Source organism: Rosa chinensis, chromosome 5 (genome assembly GCF_002994745.2).
Source record: "Rosa chinensis cultivar Old Blush chromosome 5, RchiOBHm-V2, whole genome shotgun sequence".
Taxonomy (NCBI): domain Eukaryota; kingdom Viridiplantae; phylum Streptophyta; class Magnoliopsida; order Rosales; family Rosaceae; genus Rosa; species Rosa chinensis.
In genome coordinates, this window is record NC_037092.1 from 16265784 (window position 1) to 16289242 (window position 23459).

Here is a 23459-nt window from a genome sequence, read left to right on the forward strand (position 1 = left end):
TATATATATATATATATATAAATATATGTATACAGATTTTATCCAGAGCGGAGCTCCGCTTTGAAATTCACGTGTGAAGTGCGAGTTTTGGGTCACTTTTCTGTCGCATATCCATATCTCGGCCGTTTAGTTTTTAGGTACTACTATATAGATCATCTTTGCAAATTTTCAACCAAATTAATGATCGTTAAGGTATCTAACTCACTTAAACCAATGGACGGGCTGAATCTGTCAACCTGAACCGTACTAGCTTTAAGGCAGTTATCAATGCCTTAATGATCATCATTTTGGCTGAAAATTTGCAGAGATGATCTATACACTAGTACCTAAAAACTGAACGGTCGAGATGTGGATATGCGACCGAAAAGTGACCTAAAACTCGAACTTCACACGTTAATTTAGCAGAGTTCTACACACGGGGACTGCTCACTTTCTTTTGTCATCGAGATTTCCTTTGAAAATGGGCTACTTTCAATTCCCACCGTATCTTTTATGTCATCAAATACTTGGATTCTTGGAAAATAGGCATACTTCCATGATTTCTCCGTAAGCACCCCAAAACCTGTGACAAAACCGAGCGAAATCCTGGCATACAAAGTTACAAACTAATTAAACTTGTCGTTACGATCTTCATCTTGATCTAGAAAAGCCTGATTACTTCCATCTCTCTGGCATTGAGTTAAGAGAGGAAAGCCACAAAGTGATGGATTAATTTTCCTAGTAAATATATAAATGGGTTAATTACTGCTTACTCCCTATATTTATAGGGTTTCGTCGTTTCAGCCCCTGACGTTCGAATTTCACCTAAAAACTCCTCGAACTCTCAATTTCCTCCCAATTGGTCCCTGCCGTCAAGCCCCGTCTAAATTGTCTGTTAAATTGCTGACGTGGCATCCATTTCACGCTGAAATGTCTATTTTACCCTCAATTACTTTTTTTTCTCTTTTCTCTCTCGTTTTTTTTTTTCCCCTTTTTCCTTTTGACCTTTTCTCCTTCCACGCTCTCTCTTCTCCTTTGTTTCTCCCCCCGTCTTCTTCTTCCTCATCACCGACAATTCTAAATCAGCAAAAATCCAAACCAAATCCCTAACCAAACCATCCTCAGATTCTTTCCTTCCCCAAAACCAAACCAAATCCCTATCAATACCAACCTCAACCTAAACCAAACTGATCAAATCCAACAAAATCCAAATCTTTACCACTCCTCTTCTCTTACCTTCACGAATCGGTCCAGCCCGATCCCGATTTCCCATATGTCTTTGCAGGGGAGGTGGCCGGAGCGGTCCAAGTCGCGGCGGAGGACAAGGAGTTAGTGGTGGAAAGACGGTGGCTTTTGCAGATTGTGATCGGTTCAGAGCGCTCACCCGAGCGACAAAACCGACACATCCAGACTCGAATCGAACCTCACATGATCTGCCTTCATGTTGAGAGCCCCGAGCTCTAACGCCGCCGCTACCAACACCATCTCCGCCAATCCCTCAACCTCCAAAGCCCTAAACGACGACACCCAGCTCGATCGGTTGAAGCTCGCGTTGAAGACCGGTATGTTCGAGGTCAACTCCGACTGGACTTGGGTGCTATTTTCATCAACCACAATCGGTTTAGGTTCGATCTGCCGGAAAATTTTGGGAACTCGCCGGTATCCATCTCTGTCGAATTTGAGGCAGCGAGCAACTTGGATTGCGTGAATAGGGATGCGAATTTGAGAGAGAAAGGTAGAGACTTTTCCAGAGAAGAAGAAGAGATAAAGATCGGGGGGGGGGGGGGAGAGAGAGACAGCTAATGGCGGTAATCTTCTTCTCCGATCTCGTCCCAAAGATGTTCTTGTTCAACCTTCGAACCCATCTCCACTTCTCTTCGGAGCTTATCGATCTTGTTGTGGCACTGCATGGCGGTCAATGGGAATTGGGCGGCGAGGGTGGTGGCGACGTCATCCCAGTTGGTGGCTTTGAGATTGGTGTGGTCGAGAGAGGACCACTTGTCCTTGAAGATGGAGATGAGGGCTTCGGCCTAGTTGTCCGTCCAGCACAGCGGCGGGGGGTTGAGGAGGACATTGGGGTGTGGGATAAGGAGAGAAGGGAGGGCATGAGGGTTGTGATGGTGGTGGTGGGTGGCGTTCGCGTCGTCGAAGATTTGGAGATGGAGAGAGAACTGAGTTTGTTTTTGGACGAGGAAGACAGAGATAACCAGAGGAGGAGAGAGAGCTGGAAGGAGAAAAGGTCAAAAGGAAAAAGGGGAAAAAAAAAAAAACGAGAGAGAAAAGAGAAAAAAAATAATAATAATTGAGGGTAAAATAGACATTTCAGCGTGAAATGGATGCCACGTCAGCAATTTAACAGACAATTTAGACGGGGCTTGACGGCAGGGACCAATTGGGAGGAAATTGAGAGTTCGAGGAGTTTTTAGGTGAAATTCGAACGACAGGGACTGAAACGACGAAACCCTATAAGTATAGGGAGTAAGCAGTAATTAACTCTATATAAATCAACTAGTTTTTGGAGTTGGGATGCAAAAGAATTCACCAGCGAGGTTGTTATGAGACAAATTCAAGTGTGACAAGTATGTTAAAAACAAAACTTTGAGGAATCTGTCTTAAAAGGTAGTTGACTAATTTCACTGATTGCTGGTTTTGCTTTATTCAAATTCACTTCGAGAGGATTTCTCCTTAAAGGGATTTGACCTTCTCAGAGCCCCCAATAGATTGAGCTATCTCTGTTTTGGCCTGTTTCTTTGACTAGAACATGATTTCATTTTATCTAGATCCGCTTTGAATGGATTGCACCTCGATCACTTAGATTCACCTTGAGGAGATTTCACTTTACTAGGATTTGCCTTGAAAAAATTTCACCTCACTTGGATCTATATTGAGAGAATTACACCTCACTTAGATTTGCTTTGTGGGAATTTCACCCCACTTGGATATGTCTTGAGGGAATTGCACCTCATCTCCCTTAAGGGAATTTCACCTCCAGGAGTTTTACTCAAATAAATTGGGCTGCCTGCCTGCCTCTGTATTAGTCTATTCTGTAATTAAAATTGTACTCAAAATTTTTCACCACACATATCTGAAACCTGAAAGGTTATTGTGACCAGGGTCTAGAATCTAAAGAGAGTTGAGATTGCACAACTGCAAGGGAACTTATGCACCATATTTTATTAATATTTTATGAAGTATCATGATATATATTTAATACTATTATTAAAATTTTGTTAAAGTAAAAATGGATTGGAATTGGTCTACTCATTTCATTTCATAACCCCTTTATATAGGGAGAGAATTACAATGGAAAGAACAATTACAATGATGACATTAACTACTGATTGGTTCGTAATCTATGCTGATTGATGTTAATCGGTAATTGCTTGATTCCCTCTCCGTCAATCACTTTGACGAAGGCACACAATATGTTTTTCCTTTAACACTCCCCCTTGTGCCAAGTCAAAGACGAAATGGTGCATGAGTTGTTGCCTCACTAAAAACCTTGCCAAGTAACAATAAAAACCCTGTGAGACAAAAATACACCTTGGTCGAAGGAAAAGAGCACAACGCACCTTTTACATTTGAGTATGACATGTGTGTGTTAGACTCCCCCTGACGTCTACACCTCCCCCTGATACTTACATTAACCTAGGGAGCTTGGAAAGTCTTTGCATTCCTATGCTTTTCACATATTTCTCAAATGTGGCTTTAGGCAATGATTTGGTGAACAAATTTGCCACATTCTCCTCAGACCTTACTTGATTCATTTGAATCTTGAGGAGGGCCTGTTGTTGCTGATTGTAGAAAAACTTTGGCGATATGTGTTTTGTGTTATCACCCTTGTTATAACCTAGCTTCATCTGTTCGATGTAAGCTGCATTATCTTCATAAATGCAAGTAGGCTCTTCAGTTGTAGAACTCAAACCACTAGTCCCTCGAATATGTGTAATGATAGCTCTTAACCATATACACTCATGAACCGCCTCATCTAGAGCAATGATCTCTGAGTGGTTTAAGGAGGTAGCCGCAAGGGTTTGTTTGGTTGATCTCTAAGATATTGTTGTGTTCCCAATGGTAAATACATAACTAGTTTGGGAACGACCTTTATGTGGGTCAGAGAGGTACCTAGCATCAGCAAAACCAACCAAAACGTCATTTGGCGTTTCGGTGTAGTGAGTAGCATTTTCGCCATCAACATTTTCTTTAGGGATTGCAGTTCGATCTACGGTCCCTCTTGTCTCTCTGTAGGGAAAGAACAGTCCCAAGTCAATGGTTCCTTTTAGGTATCGAAAATGTTCTTGATACCATTCCAGTGACGCTGAGTTGGCGTTGAGCTAAATCTAGCTAACAAGTTCACTGAGAATGCAATGTCTGGTCGAGTAAATTGGACTAAGTACAATAATGCGCCTATTGCACTTAGATAGGGAATTTCAGCTCCCAACACTTGTTCGTCATCTTCCTTTGGACGAAATGGATATTTCCTTGCATCCAAACTTCGACCGATCATGGGAGTGCTAACAGGATGTGCTTTGTCCATGTTATATCGCCTGACTTTTGGACATATGCAGACTGGTGGATTAATATTCCACAAACTCGGTGTTCTAGTTCAAGATCTAGATAGAATCGAGTTTTCCCAAAATCCTTCATCTCAAATTCGGATTTCAAGTAGCTCGCGGTTTCTCTTATTTCATCAAGAGTACCAGTTATGACATATACTACTATAATTTTCATTCCGGAACTTGTTTTCTTTATGAATACGCAGGGGCATAATTCATCGTCCTTATATCCCTTCCCAATCAAGTAGTCACTTAGACGAGTATACCACATCCGTCTGGATTGTTTCAATCCATAAAGTGAGCGTTTCAACTTAATTACAAACGCACTCTGTGGTTTAGAGTCACTTGACTTGGGTAATGTAAGGCCATTAGGCACTTTTCATATATATCTCTGAATCTAAATCCCCATAGAGATATGCAGTAACCACATCCATGAGCTGCATTTCCAGTCCTTCGGAAATTACTAAGCTAACTAAGTAGCGGAACGCTATAATGTCCATTACGGGAGAGTATGTCTCCTCGTAGTCAATTCCAGGGCGTTGTGAGAAACCTTGAGCCACAAGGCGAGCCTTGTGCCTCAGGACTTCATTCTTCTCATTACGCTTTCTGACAAAGACTCATTTATGTCCTACAGGCTTTACACTTGGTGGGGTTAGCACTACCTGACCAAATACCTGTCTCTTTGTCAGAGAATCTAATTCTACCTGGATTAATTCTTTCCATTTAGGCCAATCATCTCTTTGTTGACATTTTTCAACAGAGCGTGGTTCGATATCATCGTGCTCTATGATTCCTTGAGCAACAATATATATCATCAATGTGTATGGAAGATCTTTCTATCAACTCATACGTACTCTCGTAATCCTTTGAGATTTCTTTGTTCTCTGGAATCATTTCAAACATCGGAGCGTCCTCCAGTATTGATTCATGGACATAACTATAATCAGAGACAATCTCATGAGAGGGATTCTATACATTGATGATTGGTTTGTGCCTTACTCACCCTCTTCTTCCTTGGGTGAGTGTCAATCGAACCAAGTGACCTCCCCCTCTTCCTTGGGGAGCCACGGCCTCAACCACATCTCCACTAAGTGCGGTTGCAGTGCCTCTATCTGCGGCACCGTGCCCCTTGTTGGGGACTTCTAACCTTGCAGGCACATTTGCAGCCGGTATATGTGATCTTGTTACTTTTACGATATCAGTAAACGCATCAGGCATCGAATCTGCTATGTTCTGAAGATCGATTATTCTTTTCACTTCACTTTCACTTTATGAAGTGCAGGGATCAAGATGAGACAGAGTGGGGACAAACCACAACAATTCCTGTCGTTCCCTTGGAAAATCCTTTTTCCTATCTCCCCCTAACGACGGGAAGACTATCTCATCAAAGTGACAATCCGCAAATCTAGCGGTAAAGAGATCACCTGTCAAGGGTTCCAAATAGTGGATAATTGTTGGGGATTCGTATCCAACATAAATACTTAATCGTCTCTGAGGACCCATTTTGGTGCGCTGTGGGGGCGCAATAGGCACATATACTGCTCAACCAAATATGCGTAAGTGTGAAGTGTCAGGCTCATATCCAGTTACCAATTGGTACATAGAAAATGGTTGGCTAGCTGTGGGTCTTAAACAAATAAGTAAAGTTGCGTGTAATATTGCATAACCCCATGCAGATATAGGCAGGTTGGTGCGCATAACCAATGCCCTAGCCACCATTTGTAGCCTTTTGATGGTGGCTTCTGCGAGACCATTTTGTGTATGCACATGGGGTACAGGATGCTCTACATCGATCCAAATAGATATGCAATAATCATCAAATGCTTTTGATGTAAACTCTCCAGCATTATCAAGCCTTATAGACTTGATAGGGTGATCAGGGTGGTGAGCCCTTAAACGTATAATCTCTGCTAGGAGTATTGCAACATTTCTTGTGGACAATAAAACGACATGTGACCAGATTGTCGAAGCATCCACCAGAACCATAAAGTACTTGAATGGTCCGCATTCTGGATGTATAGGTCCACAGACATCTCTTTGTATCCTTTGTAAGAATGGAATGTTTTGTTTTGTATCTTTAGCATAAGAAGGTCTCGATCCTGTTTTTGCTAAAGAGCAGGCTTTGCAAAACGAGTGATGTACCTTTGAAATAGTCAATGAGGCATAATGGGAGGGAGGTAGTGCTTCTGGTACTTCAGAAGGCAATGACTGCATTTGAGCAATACTAGAATCGAGACCTTACAGTGTGGCAGATTTTTCTCCCATTTTTTTTCACTCGAAAGAAGGAATGTCCATGTGAGTTCTTGAAAAATATGGATCATCATGTCATGACCTCCGTGCCATAGGCGGTCATGCAAAAGCCTGTATGAGTTAGTGTCCCACATTTCATTGTTGGTGACAGTATATGATTCAATGATCCGAATCGTAGTGAGGTACAGTCCACTAAATTGACTCATAAGTTTCTCTAAGATGCGTTTCCTTCCGCAGTCATGAGATGTAATATCAAGGTATTCAGTTCCATTCTCACGGTGTGTTTTTACTGGATAATCGTTGGCACAAATAGCTTTGAAACATTAACAAGGTTCGATTAGCTCTTGGTGCATATAGAGCGTCTGTGACTTGAAATGTTGTGCCGTTAGGCAGCAAAAATTTGGCAGTTCCTCGCCATTTTATTAGTTTTGATAATCCAATCATCGTAGTCACAGAGGAATTATAGGCTATTTGTTCAATGAATAATTGCCTATTTCTTAATATTGTGTGGGTAGTCCCACTATCATCTAAGCACTCAAGTTCTCCTCCATTCATTCCTACAAATAAATGGGAGGTATTTAGAAAATATAACTCATATTCTTTAGAGTATTTCTATTTGCGTAGAATGGTATTCTTTTCATTCTAATAATTTTTCTCTAGCTGTATTGCTTTACATCTTTATAGTGCTATGTCGAACCATGTAAATATGTGTAGTAAGTAAATTTGAATAAATTCAGTGCTTCAGAATAAAATTCAAAATTTATTAATAAGCCAATGATAATCAAATCAAGGTCTTGTTCAGAAATCTTATTCATCAATCCATGATTGAAAATAAACTTTAAGACCAAACAATAGTCTAATTAAAAATGAGGCATTATGCCTTCACAACTGTCTTTGGAAAATAAAGCAGATCAGTTAAGATTGAGAGCATCCATTGACTTAGCAAGTTCCTCTTTGCCATTAGAGTCTGCAACTGTAAGGTTGACGTCTAGGTCATGACCTCCTTTTTCCATATAGTGAGCCACTTGTTCTTTAGACTCTCTATACCTCTTGTAATTGGCTGCTACTCTGTTGTTTGCTTGGCAGTTCTTGTACCAATGCCCAATGAATCCACACCTATAGCATGGTTCATTGTCAACTCTTTCCTTTGACATCTTGTTTCCATGATCCCCATGTCCCTTTCCACGTGGTGCATTGTTGCCACGTGGGTAGGGATCAGCACGTCTAAACCCCCTTGCATTGGAGTTATTTCCACCTTTCATTTTTTCATAATTAGCCTCGGGAATTTTCTTTGTCCCAGTGGGCCTGGCATTGTTATTCAAGATAATCTTATTTTGTCTCTCAGCCACTTGCAGTAGGCTTATCAACTTATTGAAGGTTGTGATTCTTTTGTTGTCATAATCCAACTGATACTGGTTCGCTAGTATAAAAGCTGAATTAGGAAAGGTGGTAAGAGTCTTGTAGATCATATCATCTTTTGTGATTTCCCTTCCACAAAAATTGAGACGTGCTTTTAAGCGCAACATGTCCTTGTTGAAGTCATTGACCTTTTTATAGGCAAGCAAGCGGATTCCATTCCACTGAATAGCTAGTTCTGGGAGCAAAGTATCGTGAATGTTCCCAAAACGTCCTTTAAGGGCATCCCACAGTTCTTTGGGTGTCTTCAATTGAAGGTACTCCCAGCGTAGGCTAGGATCAATATGTCGCCTCAGAAAAATTAAGGCATCTGCTTTCACCTTATTAGATAGTTCATCATCTTTGAGATCAGTAATGGTGGCAGTGTAGTCTTTTGCCACAAAGGCAATTTCCATATCACTCAAGTCCTTCTGAGTCCAAGATGTCAAACTCAGGTCGAGTTGGATCAGCCATCTACATAAAACAAGAGAGAAGATATAAATTACGCAGTCATAAAGACATCTACGTAAATTATTTTCCAAACATATGAATTAGATTTCAAGACCAAGATTCGTAATGGTCACATTTTTTTTCGATGCTATGTGAAAATACTTTATCACAGTAAGTGAGTGTATAATGCGCATGAATTTGCATTATCATAGCCAAACGATATTGATATGTTGCATTAAAAATAATCATAGCACATAATAAATAATAAAAAAATATAGCATATATTAAAATAAATTACATGGCATGCTCAAATTTCACAAATGTATACCAAAATATATGTTACATATAATAATAACAATAATATATCATGCGTAAAATAAAATATAAATAATAGCATAATATAAAACATGCGTAGGCATAATTTATATAAGCGTAAAATAAAATAAAATATGCTCAAAATTTCATGATAAAAAAAAAAACATAAGCAATAAAACATAAAGCATGCTTAAACATAATTATAAATCATATACAACATAAATAATAAGGCATGCTTAAAATGATCAAAATTATCTAACTAAACATGCTTAATAACCAGATATAATAAAGCATGAATAATGAAGTATAAAGCATGCTTAAAAATAGAAAACATAAATAAAATTCACATGCTTGATTAAAATCATAAAAACAAAATAAATAAAACATACTTTATTGCGAGAAAATAAAATGATCCTAGCGCAAGCGCGTGTTGATGCAGGCGTGCGTAGCGATGTTTTTTTTCGAGTTCTGTTGGGCCTGCTGATTTGTAGTGCTGAGAATTAGCACTTTTTTCTTCTTCTTCTTTTTCCTCTGGGCCGCAGGGCCTATTTTTGTTTTATTTTTTTCTTTTGGGCCGGACCAGCCTTTTTCTTTGGGCCGCAAGGCTTCTTTTCTTTTGTTTTCCTTTTTTTTTTTTTTTTTTTTTTTTTTTTTTTCTGAACCTTTTTATTGGGCCCGCCCTTATTCTTTTCTGGGCCTGCCTTTTTTTTTTTTTTTTCTCGGTCCTTTTCTTTGGCCGGGTCACCTCTCTTTTTATCTTTTGCTTTCTCTCTGGTTTTTTTTTCGTGTCTTCTTCTTTCTGCTGGGGGATAGCCGGCTGGTAGATCAATATCGATCTGGGTGAGGGCGGTAAAGGTTAGGGGCCGGTCTGACCAGCTGGAGTCGGCTCAGGCTGCGACAGGAGATGCAGTCAACGTTCTGGGCAGACGCAAATGAAGCCGAGATCTTGTTGGGCTTCAGGCCGGTGGAGGGCTGTAGGCGGGTGGGCTCGGTAGGGGTGTGCAAAACACGATACAAACAGGCCAAACTGGTCGAAACCGACCGGTAAATGTGGTTTGGTTAAGGTTTTTTAGCGTTAAAATATAAAAGCTGGTTCAATACCGAACCAAACCTTTTATGAAGTGGCTTGGTTTGGTTTTTCTTTTACTTAAACTGCGAAACCTGAACCGACCGATATGTATTAAATATAATAGGAAAAAAAATTAAATTTATATACATAATATATATATATATATTTATTTATTTGTGGGTAGTCTTTTACAAGTAAGTTATAAATCTCCAATTATAATTTGATTCTCAAAATGATTTACTACCATATTGAATCCTAGACCCAAAAGGCTTAAAACCCAAATAAGTGAATCATTTTGAAACTATTTTGGATTTTGTTCTTTGAATATTAGTTTTGGATTTTGATAATTTAATATTTATTATTGAGATTGAGTTTTAGTATTTTTACTATGAATTTTTCGTAAACAAAATGTCAATGCTATATAGGTTAAAACGGTAAAACCGCCTTACCGACAGAACCAAACCATCTTTAAATGGATTGGATTGGATCAGATTAAGTTTATTTTCTTCGATGACCGGTTGTCTAAAATGTCTAAACCGCTTACTTTGGCATAGAGACTGTTTGGAGTCAAAACCGATCCAATCCAGTCCGCGTGCAGCCCTAGGGCTAGGTGCTGCCGAGACCGGTGCTGCAGATGAGGCTCCGGTGAAGGCTTGTGGGCTGAAGAAGGATCTGTGGGGCCGGTGGCGCTGGGCTCTAGGCAGCGATGCCGGAAACTGGAGGCAGAGTTATGCGTGCGGGGCTGGGATCGGTGCTCCGTGCGCTGCAGGTGGGCAAAAGGCCTATCTGTTGCAGAAGTTGGGTGAGGATGTGTGCAGGGCTGGACGCTGGCAGGGAGGAGGCCCGTGTGGAGAGGTTGATTGGGACCTGGAGATGCAGGTGCAGCGCTTGGCCAGGGAACAGCGTTGTTGGGTTGGAGGCCTGTGGGGCTGGCGGCCGGTGAGGTGGATGGGGATTTTTTTTTTTTTTTTTATTTTAAACTTTGGTGGCTGCAGAATAAGAAGAAAAAGTTTTTTTTCTTCTAGGGTTTGGATTTTTTTTTTTGGCTATTGGCTTTGAGCGTGCTAATAACGTGTTAAAGTAAAAATGGATTGGAATTGGTCTACTCATTTCATTTCATAACCCCTTTATATAGGGAGAGAATTACAATGGAAAGAACAATTACAATGATGACATTAACTACTGATTGGTTCGTAATCCATGCTGATTGATGTTAATCGGTAATTGCTTGATTCCCTCTCCGTCAATCACTTTGACGAAGGCACACAATATGTTTTTCCTTTAACAAATTTAAAAATATTTGTTATTATAAATGGATTATAAGCGGGTCAGGTATCAGTTAATCCGGCGGATATAGATTTAAATTGAGCTATCAACGATCCGCCGGATTAACGGATCAGATCGGGTTGAAATTTTTTATTATTAAATAGATTTAGATTTAAGTCGATCCGGTTCGAATCAGATTCATTTACAGATCTAGTAGGAGAATAGTTTTTCCTCTCTTTAGCTGCTATATTGTTGGTTTTTTTGGACCCTTTCCTTGGGTTTTTATTAGTTGAAGTATATTCACCAAAGAAAAAAAAACTATCTCTGCTCCGATTTATAAGTTGGGCTTTTTTTTAACGTAATTTATAAATTTATAAACTAGACAGAAGCCCAATCTTCTTCTTCTTCCTCTTTAATCCCAATGGCAACCTCTCCTCCAAATCTCGCATCAAAAAAAAAAATCTCTCCTCCAAATCCTGCAAAAGCCCCAAATCTCCTTCAAGGTTTCAACTCTCAAAGTCCCCTCCAATTTATGGGCTTCAGCTTGGTCAATTTATTAAAGGCCTGTGCTCAGCTGATCTAGATGAAGATGACAACAAATAGCTTGGTTTCTACTTCAGCATCACACCCGGCTTTATCATGCGCTTCCGGAGTGTTCATAGGACATTAGTTGCTAAGACATCGTGGAGGTATGCCTATTTTCGATCATTTGATCTGTCGTGTAATGCGTGATGTGCTTAAATATCGAATCCCATCTTTTAATTTGGTGATGTCTTAATCTTGCCTACCTGAGTTCTAGAGGAAATCACAGTAGATATGTGAAGTCAATCTAGAAATTGCATACGTCAATCCCACCTCTCTGAATAGACTGTTAAATACGCCGAAGACTTGGACTACGGACAACATATATTGACTTTGATTCGATCCTACCACCTTATATTATTGCTTTTGGCTACCAAAACTCAAGAAAATGTATCAACTTCCTCTGTGGGGACTCTGGACTTGGCCGGACCGCATTAACTGATCTGTGTTGATTTGACTCACTCCTATAGCCTCTTATAAACTACGTTATTGTGTATACATCTGCAAAAACTTGAGAAAACTTGGGTAGAATAATGGATAGCTTCTTTTTAGCTCACTGTTTGCTCTTTTGGTTTTTGGCCACTTTTTATCTACAAACTATTGATTTCTGTTTCTGTTCGAGTGATGGAGTTCCTGGCAGCGTGAGATCAGCATGCATGGAGGAGGAGAGACAAGCGCTTCTCAGCTTCAGACACGATCTTGCAGATCCTTCCGGTAGGCTTTCGTCTTGGATTGGTTACGAGTGCTGTCAATGGAAAGGGATTTCATGCAACAACCTCACTGGTCATGTTGCCAAGATGGACCTCAGTAATGCTGCATATGGGTCCATGGTGTTTGATGAGTTGGCTTACAGGTCTCCCTTGAGGGGTAAGATAAATCCTTCATTGCTTAGCCTGAAACATTTAAATTACCTAGATCTAAGCTGGAACGATTTTGAGCTTCCCCAATTCATCGGTCAACTTAGGAGTTTGAGTTATCTCAATCTCTCTGCATTTTCATCACACGGGGGAGTGATTCCAGAGTCTATTGGGAATTTGTCATCCTTGAAAATACTTGACCTTTCTAATAATTACTTCGATGGGATTCGCATTTCTGAGTTCTTTGGTCAGCTTAAAAGTTTGCAATTTCTTGACATGTCCTATTCTTCTTTTGAAATTACCTCTAATCTTGCTAACCTATCAGACTTGATCTATCTGGACCTCGGTGGGAATTTCTGGTCAATAAAAGCTTCCAAAAACTTGAATTGGTTTTCTCAACTCTCTTTCTTAAAATACCTCAATCTCCAATCGATGGACCTTAGCAGAGCTGGAGATAGTTGGCTACTTGCTGCTAACATGCTTCCCTCACTGTTAGAGCTACATTTGTCTTTCTGCCAGATTGAACATATTTCAGTCTCATTGCCAAAGATAAACATCACATCCCTTTTGATCCTTGATATGTCACAGAATTGGATCGTATCGTCAATTCCCAGCTGGTTGTTTAACCTTACCAGCCTCAGAAAACTTGATCTAAGTGGGAATTCTTTCGGTGGTTCCATAGCTTGGAAATTGGGAAGCCTCAAAAATCTGGAAGAGCTTGATTTATCTAGTAATGGCTTCGAAGGTCAAGTTCCGAGACTCATTGGAAATTCGAGTAAGCTAAAGATCTTAAATCTTGCGAATAACAAGATTGTTGGGGGGCTTCCAGAGCTGTTGGGTGGTTGTTTAGGATGTACAAATGATAAACTAGAGTCAGTAGATTTGTCTTTGAATAGGCTAAACTGCAAATTTCCTGCTTCTCTGGGGATGTTTCAAAATTTGCAGTATCTTAATCTTGAGTCCAACACTGTTGGGGGCACAATTCCAGAGTCAATAGGAAACTTGTCATCCTTGAAAACTCTAAATCTCAGGTATAATCATATGAATGGGTCCGTTCCTGAAAGTCTGGGACAACTCTCTCAGCTACTTCAGTTAGATCTGTCAGAGAATTCCTGGGCAGGTAGTCTATTGGAATCCCATTTCATCAATCTCACTAGGTTGGAGTCTTTTGCAGTCAGCACAAATCAACCTATGTCCATCATTTTCAATGCGACTTGGGTTGCTCCTTTCATGCTCCACAGAATCGAGATTAGGAAATGTAGCATAGATCCGTCCTTTCTTGTATGGCTTCAGTCTCAAACTGAATTGTCCATTGTTACCCTTTCAAGTACAAACATCTCGGGTCCCATATCAGAGGAATGGTTCTTGAAGTTTCCCCAAATCGAATATTTGGATTTATCATACAACCAAATCCCTGGTAAGCTTCCATTGCTACTGAAATGTCCAAATCTAAATCATATAGATTTGAGTCATAACCAATTTGAAGGTCCATTTCTATTTTCTTCCCCCAATTTTTCCATGCTCAATCTCGAAAGCAATTTACTTTTGGGGCCAATTCCCTCGAATTTGGACCAGTTGGTGCCCAACTTGAGAGAATTGTATCTCTCTGAGAATAAATTAAATGGTACTATTCCAGCCTCTATATGCAACATGACAAACTTGGCAATTCTTACATTGAGGAGAAATCAGTTGTCTGGAGAATTCCCTCAAGCATGGAGTCTGTGGAGCAATATGCTGGTAGTAGATGTCGGATACAATAATCTCTCTGGTGATATTCCCAGCTCAATGGGTGTTTCAATCTCTCTTGCTATACTGAAGCTGAACAACAACAACTTTGGGGGTAAATTTCCTTCTTTGATATTTGAGAATTGCAGAGGATTGAAGAGTATCGATCTTGGAAGCAATCGATTCACTGGAAACCTACCTTCAAAGATTTCATCAGAATTGTCTGGCCTACACCTACGATCCAACTTTTTCAGTGGGCATATACCCAATGAGTTGTGCTTTACCATGCTTCATGTCTTAGACCTTGGTGACAACAACTTTTCAGGGAGTATTCCCAAGTGTTTGAATGAAATGTATTCCTTGGTTAGAAGTTTTTCCAATGTGAGTCGCTATGATAGTTACGTTGAGCAAATCACATTGATGTTAAAAGGAACAGAACTGATATACAACACGACTCTATTTTTCGTCAACATCATTGATCTTTCGTCAAACAATTTAGAAGGCGAAATCCCTGAAGAAGTAAGTAGCCTCGTTGAATTGGGTACCTTGAACTTGTCAAGAAATCATTTAAGCGGACAGATTCCCTCGAAGATTGGAAACTTGCGATGGTTGGAAACTCTTGATCTCTCACATAATCAACTATCAGGACCGATTCCTCAGAGTTTGTCTTCTTTAACCTCCTTGTCTCACTTGAATTTGTCCTACAACAACTTGGCCGGAAGAATTCCCTCGAGCACACAACTTACTACACTTGATGATTCATCAATATACGAAGCCAATCCATTATTGTGTGGGGTTCCTCTTGCAACCAAGTGCTCGGGAGATAGCACACCTGCTGCTCTGGATGGGAAAGACAACAAAGATGAAGATGACAATGAAAAGCTTGTTTTCTATGGTAGCATTGTATTTGGCTTTATCATAGGCTTTTGGGGTGTTTGTGGCGCATTGCTTATCAAGAAATCATGGAGGTATGCTTACTTTCAATTCTTTGATAAAATCAAAGATCAAGTTGCATTAAGGATTGCATTGACAGTGGCTCGTTGGCATCGAAGGAGGTCTTTATTGGTTTAGTCATATACCTTCTGTTAATGTTTTATCCATATCGTGTACAAAGCTGCTTCTGCAGTTTTCCTGAATGACAAAGCTATTTCACTCTCTGTTTCCTTTTCTTGTAGTTGTTATTTCTAATTTTCTATCTGGGAGAATTTCACAAATGGTTACTCAACTATGACTCATTCGACACTTTAGTCACTCAAGTTTCAAATATATCACTTTGGTCATTCAAGTATTACACTGTCATTTACAAAAGTCACCCAAGGGGCATTTTTTCTCACAACAAAGTGACTGTTGTGAATGACAGTGTAATACTTGAGTGACCAAAGTGATATATTTGAAACTTGAGTGGCCAAAGTGTCGAATGAGTCATAGTTGAGTGACCAAAATGATTATTCTCCCTTTCTACCTTGATCACTATTTCAGTACGTACTTTGTGAGCCTGACTATAATATGCCAAATATATAAGATGAGACATGTATATCGCATGTATATATAGAATTCGAGCACCAAGTCAACATTTCGCTACTACAAATTCCTTTGCCATAATATAATTAAGATGGCAATTAAGACTTCCAAGTCATTTAGATGAGACATAATCTAAAATCTAAAACGCCTATCAAGATCAAAGAGACTTTATATGCCAAGACTTTTGATATTGTACACCACCGAAACCGCTATTAATTTTAGTTCTGAGACCATCATTTCCTTTGTCTAAGTTCTTCCACTGCTAATTGGTGTTTATTCTGTCTTAACGTTTCATGACTTGGCATTATTTCATGTTGTTATAGTTTATTATTTACAGCTGCTATTTGTTCTATATTGAATTTTCTCCTATAATTTAACCTGTGTTCAGTAATCAGTAGTTCAGTACCACATCTGCAGCAAATTTAAAATCCGTATAGGTTCGCTGAATCATATTCAACTATGTTCACGATCACACTCACCTAACCTTACCAACATCATTAATATCATCAAGTCCGAAGCGGATATGAAGGATCGAACTTCCCACCTTTGTGTTGGACTACTTTTGCTTAATCAACAAGTCCAGTCTTCTTGTGTCAGTTGTGTGTGTGAGCTGGATAGAAGCTCTATTCATTAGTTTGGGCTTATGTATCAATTTATGTGCTTGAACAGAAGCCCAAGTCACCCAATCTTCTTCTTTCTCTTCAATCCGTACTCCCCCAAATCGGAACCAGATGAAAGGACGATTTAGCCCTCCTTGCAACACTAGGACAACTACCAGAGCAGCGGCACCTTCTCCGACGTCGTCGTCCAAACCATGGCCTTCAGGTTCGTCAATGTAACTAAATGCCCATGTAATGAACACCACCCACAACAATAATGATGAAGATGTTGATCAACAAACACAGCTTGGTTTCTATGTCGGCATCACTCGTTTCTGGCGTATTCGTGAAAAATTAGTTTCGAAGAAATCACGGCGGTATGTCTATTTTCGATTGTGTGGAGAAGGAAATAAAGATGAAGCTTTCTTGGTGTGCATGTCAGTATCTTACTCGGTTTTATCATAGACTTTTGGGATGTTTGTGGCACATTGCTTGTCAAAACATGGAGATATGCTCATTTTCAATTCCGTGATAACATCAAGGCTATGTTTGGTTGGTGGAAAGGAAAGGAATCAATTTCCTTTCCCATGGGAAAGTGAATCCAGAGGGGGGGGGGGGAGGGAATGAATTTCCTCCACTTTTTCCCTTCATTTGGGAAACACTTTCCCTTCCAATGGCTGTCCCAAACACAGAAAAGGAAAGTGTTTCCTTTCCCAAGGCCAATTTTCCGGGAAACAAACATGGCCAAAGGTAAAGAGCATTGGCAACTGCATTCACAGTTGCTCGTTATTATCCGAGGAAATCTTGATTTAAAAATGCCAGTTTGGGTATATATTTGTTCAAACATATCTGCATGTTATGTTATGTTGCGTTTCATTATTCTATTGTACAAAGCTGTTTCGGTGCAGTTTTCGGCTCTTGGCTGGTGGCTGTGTTCCCCAGTCTAAATACCAATGTTAAAAGAACAGAAAATAATTATTTTTCGGCAATGACAAATATAATTATTACCACTTCTAGATTGACAACTACTTCATGACCCTAAAGGCAGTGTTTGGATGAGGGATAATATGGCCCATTTCGGTGGGACTAAAAATCCCACGTGTAAAATCGCTAGTTTGGTAAACAAACAAGGAGGGACTTGAATGACGAGGGATTTTAGGAGAGGATAATTAGAATTCCCTCCTTCGAGTTCCGTCTGGAGAGGTGTTATTTTGAAATTCCACAACGCCAAGAACGACGACTACGCAACGGGCTTGATTTCTCGCTCTCTCTTCTTCCTGCATCGCTGATCTCCACCTTGGGCTTTCGTTTCTCCTTGTATTCTAGGGTTTGATGGTTGAGTTTTGGATATTTGCATCTCTAATTTGATCGATTCATGGTTTGGTATTAGTATTCTTGAAAATTCTTCATCTGTGTTTATGATTTTGTTATCTAATTTGATTTCATTGGCTGCTGGCTTGTGTTTATTTCGTTTGAATTATGGTTTCTGTGATTTCTACTACTGGGTTAGCTGCAAATACCTCATTTTGGGATTGGCTCTCTGCGTCAATTCCATGTTCGTGTTAAGATCTTCATATTTTTTGGGTTAGCAATTGAAGTGTTTCTTTCAATTGAATTATTCATTGGCTGCTGGCTTGTGTTTCTTTCATTTGAATTATTCATATTTTTTTTGCTTGTGTTGGATTGAATTTCTTCCTCATGTATCTGTTATACATTTCTTCTTGGTTTCAATATCTGTTATGATTCTCTTTTTTAATCTCTAATAAAAGTGGTGCTTCTCAACTCTTATTCCTACGAATCAATCTGTAGCAGAGCAACTAGTACCTCAAAATTCAACTGCACCTGACTAGTTTTCAACTTGAGAATCTTTTATTATATCAAATCAACTGTACAGATTTTGTTGGAATCACCTGACCAGTTTAGGAATTCAACTCGATTGCCAGCACCATTTCAGCTATGCTGTGCCTTTGTGGTGATAAGAAACTGGAACAACCAACACTAGATATGTGATAAGACTCCATGAACAGCTAATATATCTTGTTTAAAATGCAGAGCATCTCTCTTTGGATTTTCAATTTCATTATGCATATGTATGGTGGTTTCACTCTCCTATTAAATAGTGTATGTGACTGAAGATAAGAGTATGATAGAGAAAGATGTTGCACAGAGCACATTGTATATATTGAAATTGTTCTGCAAGTCTTAATATTTGGTAAATTACATAAGCTCTGTTCATATTTTCATTTTCGCCTCCATAGAGTGCTTTTCTAGTATCAATTTGGGGATTGTACTCTCATGTGTACAAGTAAACTTGACAGCAAGGACCACTTTGGTTAACAGAGATAATTTGCAGGGGTAGTTGGGATTAGTAAAAAAAAAAAAACAGAGACCAAATACTAAAGAAGGTAAAGCACGCTATGAAAAAAAAATAAAAATAAAAAAAACTGGAAATGGTTTTCATGATTTGAGTGCATAGGTGATTCAAGTGCACTTACTTGTGTGCTTTCATCATGATTGAAAATAGTACAAAAATTGCAAGGTTGTTCTATGTTGTTCAATTGCCTAGTGCTCCTTTTGATATTTTTACCCACCTTTGATCGTAGTTTGTAGTGTAGGACATTGCTTTATAATTTAACCGGTGTATCTTCTTTCCTTTTCTCATATTACCACAAAGTTATTACTTTTAACTTTTACGCTTGCTGTGATTGCTTGTAGACCAGAATATCCTACTTGCCCTATTCCACTCATAACAATGTTATAGTTATTCAACAATTGGTATCAGAGTTAAACGTGTACTGGCCATTTCGTAACTACTCCAGTACCAATCAGCACACCTCTTTTGGTCTCTCTTGTTGTGTATTTATAGAATTGGGAATGCACCAACCCACTTGAATCATCAAAAAAGTTGTGACGAATTGGTTGAGGTATGAATAGATTAGTTGAACATAGGCCTACATGCCAAGTTTTGCAAAAATGATCTTCATAGTCCTTTGTTGGATCAAAGAGAGAGTAGATTTACTATAGAGATCCACTGCTGCTACATTTTCTATGGTTAATTTTCTAAAGCTTGTCTTCTCTTCCAGTTTCATTTTGTTTTGGCCAACCCTATTCCTATGATTAATTTGCTTGTTGCCTTTCTGCCTAGTGTTTGTTCACACACATATTTATATATAAATACGTACAAGCTCTTATAAACTTCTGTTCAATTAACACTTTCTCCCATTCAATATGTACGGGCTCTTATGTGTAAATATGTACAGTCTCTTATAAACTTATGTTTAATACAGATTCCCACCACATTGGAATGGATAAGAAGCAAAAGGGTATGAAAAAGGAAGATGATGGAGACAAATACTTGCATTGGAGAGCAAATACCTGATTTAGAAGGAGACCTTTGTTGGAGAGTAATTGAAGTGTTTGCTAACAATGCGACAAAGTTTCAAATATTGAAGAAAATTCCACTTGAAAAGAAAAGTGAATTTGTTTTTAAGTCAATGCCACGAGACTTTTGAAATTTGTATAGTTTTGTTGTGACGTTTAGGATGTTATCACTATTATGTTATTAGAATGTTCGACCTTTTAAGTCTATGAATTCAAGCAAGACCAAAATCGAATTGTGACTGTGAAATTTCAGTTGTTGCATTTTTCAAATTTCTAGTGTTTTTCATAGTTTTTTCATTTAAATGGAAGTTTTGGAACTAATTGGTGAAGTACAAAATTTTCTTGTTTTACATCCATTTGGTAAAAAAAAAATTACAATTAATTACAATAGTTTTATAGCAAAATATAAAAAAGATTAATTTTGTCAAAAAATAAATATGTTTACAAAATTCCATAATTAAATCCCCTCACTAAAAAAATTACTCAAACAAGTCATTTAAATAGTTGACTACTTATGTCCCTTCATTTTAAGATCCCATCACCTTATAATTCCATCACCTTGAAATCTCTTGGAACCTCCAAATCCCCTACCCAAACACTACCTAATGGAATTTTGATGTTCCAAGTCTTTTAGTGATGTTGACAAGTCTGGAATTTGGAGCACCAAGACTTCCAGGATTTCCAAGTCAACATTTTGCAACCATTAAATTCCCGTAACACGGCAAGGAAGACTTCCAAGTCTTTCAGTGATGTTGGTCGAGAACCTTCTAAGTCACCGCTGCTTAGATTAGATATGTGAAGTCCAAAACCTACCTCTGAAGATCAAAGACTTGATACCAAGCGACTTTCATTGTGCACCATTCCAATTACTATTATTTTCGTTCTGTTGGAATGAAAAATGATGCTTTAATAACGACAAAAAGTTTCTTCCACATTTGGGTTCTCAGATAAGATGACAAAGGGGTCGAGGAATTGGAATCTTGACTTTTTAGACATATACATCCCAAGGCAAGAGATTAGGTTCCTAGATGAATTGAGACGCATCGTACTCATGATGTCTAGTGGTGTCTTGTTTTTCTTATTCTTAATGATTTTTTTTTTTTGTGTGTGTGTGTTAAATCTAGAGTTGCATCAACCTAGGTTACATTTTAGAAAATAAGTTAGGTGTAAGGTGTGTCTCATCTGGCATACAAGTAATGAAAAACAATAGGTTAATTCAGACGTTGGGTTAACTTGAGCATCTTCATCCATAGATAAGTAAGGCTCGGTTAAACATGGTTTGTGTACATGATTGATTGGTGGTGGATACTGTACATACCAGCACATACTTGGGTCTGCCACAGGTTTCATACCACTACCAGACCCCGCAGGACCACCCAAGTGCCAGGTTCAGTGCTTGGACCGATACCCAACAGGCCAGGCAGTATCCAGAAGGAGCGGTACCTTGGGTGGCACATGGCAATGCTTAGCCAGGCAGGGTCCCCCAAAATATGCACCAAAACTGCTATCAGAACCTATAAACTGGGGGACTGCATCCCACATCAAAGAAATGGGAAACCTCTTTCCCTTGCTGAGAGTATATAAGCCAGACTCAACCACCTTCATTAGGGTAATAACTTCTTGTCCTTTATTATTACTCTGTCAAATTACATACATAGCCTTACTTAAGCATCGGAGAGGCATAGACCGACCAGCTCGATTTGTACCTCTGACGTTGTGTATTTCCTTTGACAGGGTCCCGAAGTTATCTCTCTACCTGCGAGCGGGAACAACATTCTGCCAGGCTATACGGGAGAAACCAGCAGAAACATTGGTGCCTTATGTGAGAATCTGTATTTACATTCCCTGACTTCTGTTTCTCTATTGATTCTCAACTTAAGCAATTTGATTATTTGTTTTATTTACTTTAAATTGCTCTCATAATCTCAAATCAACTTTTAAACTCAGAAAGAATTACAATTAGTTCCATAAGTCCTCTACGGGAGACCCTACTTCCCTATTCTACAATTGACATTCAAGTCAGTAGTAGAAAAATTATTGACATAAAAATAACTGATCAGTTTTTGGCGAAACGTCGCTGAGGACTTTTTAGTTCCAATTGAATGTTTTTCTTTCTTTTTATTTTCAGTTTTCTTATCTTTTTTTTTTTTTTCCCTTTTGTGCATACTCAAAAAACCAATCAGGGAAAACTCATTCTTTTGGACACTGAAATAGAGTGCACTGCTAGGTCAAATAGAAAGCAAATAACTAAGGAAACTTGTTTGCCAACTGATGACGTAGCGGCAGGGTCAACATCTTCTCAAGGAGAGGAGGACCGAGAACAGCAAGCACCACATAATTCACTGTTAGCCAAATAGTCACCCTCAAGTATAAGGAGTACAAGTAATAGTATAGAGATTTAAGAAATGTTGTCGAACCCACGAGAATTGGATTCCTTTCACTAGCTAGGGTGTGAACCTAAGGAGAGCTAGAATATACAAATGTACAATCACGAACCTAGAATCACAAGGAAATCTAAGCTCATGGTGAGTATGTGCAAGATGGAGTAGTGATTTGATTTTGGTTTTTTTTTAACATAGTTTTGAATTGGAAACAACTAGATGCTTAAATGTAAACTAAATTATTCTAAACTAAACTAGTAATATAATTGATGAAGTTAGGGGTTGGATTGTCTACCACTAACCTCCCTTGCAATTATTGAAATTCAAATACAAGTGATGCTATTCTAAATTCTCAATTACCCTCTTTGCATCCGGATTAGACTACAAATGCTTAAAGTACTCCTTTAATGTTATCAATTCCAACCGGATAAGTCTGGAATTAACTATCTAAGAACAAAGCTTATTACCAGTTAAATCTCAATTTATTGTTGCTAGATGCATAAAGCTTTGAGTTTAGATAATCATGCAAACAAACGAATCCTAGATCTAGGACAACATTCACATGCACATAGAGGATGCTATTGTACTATCAATGCTCAAGATTAACCACTCCCTAAACATTTTTTCATGAGATAACAAACAAAAGACATTCAAAGGAGTTAAGTTTGAATGAAGACATTCACTTCTTGATTTAGCATATGAAGATGAAAATCACAAATAACATCAAATGTAAATTAAAACATCAATTCACACAAGTTTGGTTAGGGCTTTCAACTCTAGTCCCAACAAAGTAACTACTCACTCATAGTCATACAAATTAGCATCAAATCTATAAAGTATATAAAGGTAAATTAAAGAGTTAAGGAAATAATGAACTAAGTGAAGCTTGACAAATCAATGGCTAGGTCCTCCTTTGTTTTCCTCCTTCAATGCTTCTTGAATCCTCCTTGATGATAGAATTGATGGATGATGAACTTCTTGTTGATGATGAATGAAATGGTGATAAAGATATGATGCTCCTTTGGCTAACTTTGAGTGTGGTAGTGATGGAGTAGTACGGTGGTGGTGATGGAGGTTGAGGAGTATGGATATTATGAGTTTGGATTTTGGGAGGTGGATATGGAGGTTTTGTG

General features: G+C 38.8%; 1 protein-coding gene and 1 long non-coding RNA gene across 2 annotated transcripts; both read left to right on the plus strand.

Annotated features, from left to right (window-relative positions):
- Positions 1-11708: 11708 nt before the first annotated feature.
- On the plus strand, positions 11709-15670 carry LOC112202581 (receptor-like protein EIX2). The gene is made up of 2 exons (XM_024343580.2): positions 11709-11969; positions 12493-15670. Exon 2 carries the CDS (start codon positions 12519-12521, stop codon positions 15513-15515), a length of 2997 nt encoding a protein of 998 aa, XP_024199348.1. The 5' UTR covers positions 11709-11969; positions 12493-12518; the 3' UTR covers positions 15516-15670.
- A 1948-nt stretch (positions 15671-17618) lies between these two features.
- Positions 17619-20173, plus strand: LOC112165888. Its single transcript, XR_002923050.2, has 2 exons — positions 17619-19488; positions 19852-20173. It is a non-coding gene; the product is annotated as an uncharacterized LOC112165888 (long non-coding RNA).
- The last annotated feature ends 3286 nt before the right edge of the window (positions 20174-23459 follow it).

What these genes read in the sequence shown, in the direction of transcription:
- LOC112202581 (XM_024343580.2), top strand. Translation starts at nt 12,519, where the DNA reads ATGGAGGAGGAGAGACAAGCGCTTCTCAGCTTCAGACACGATCTTGCA.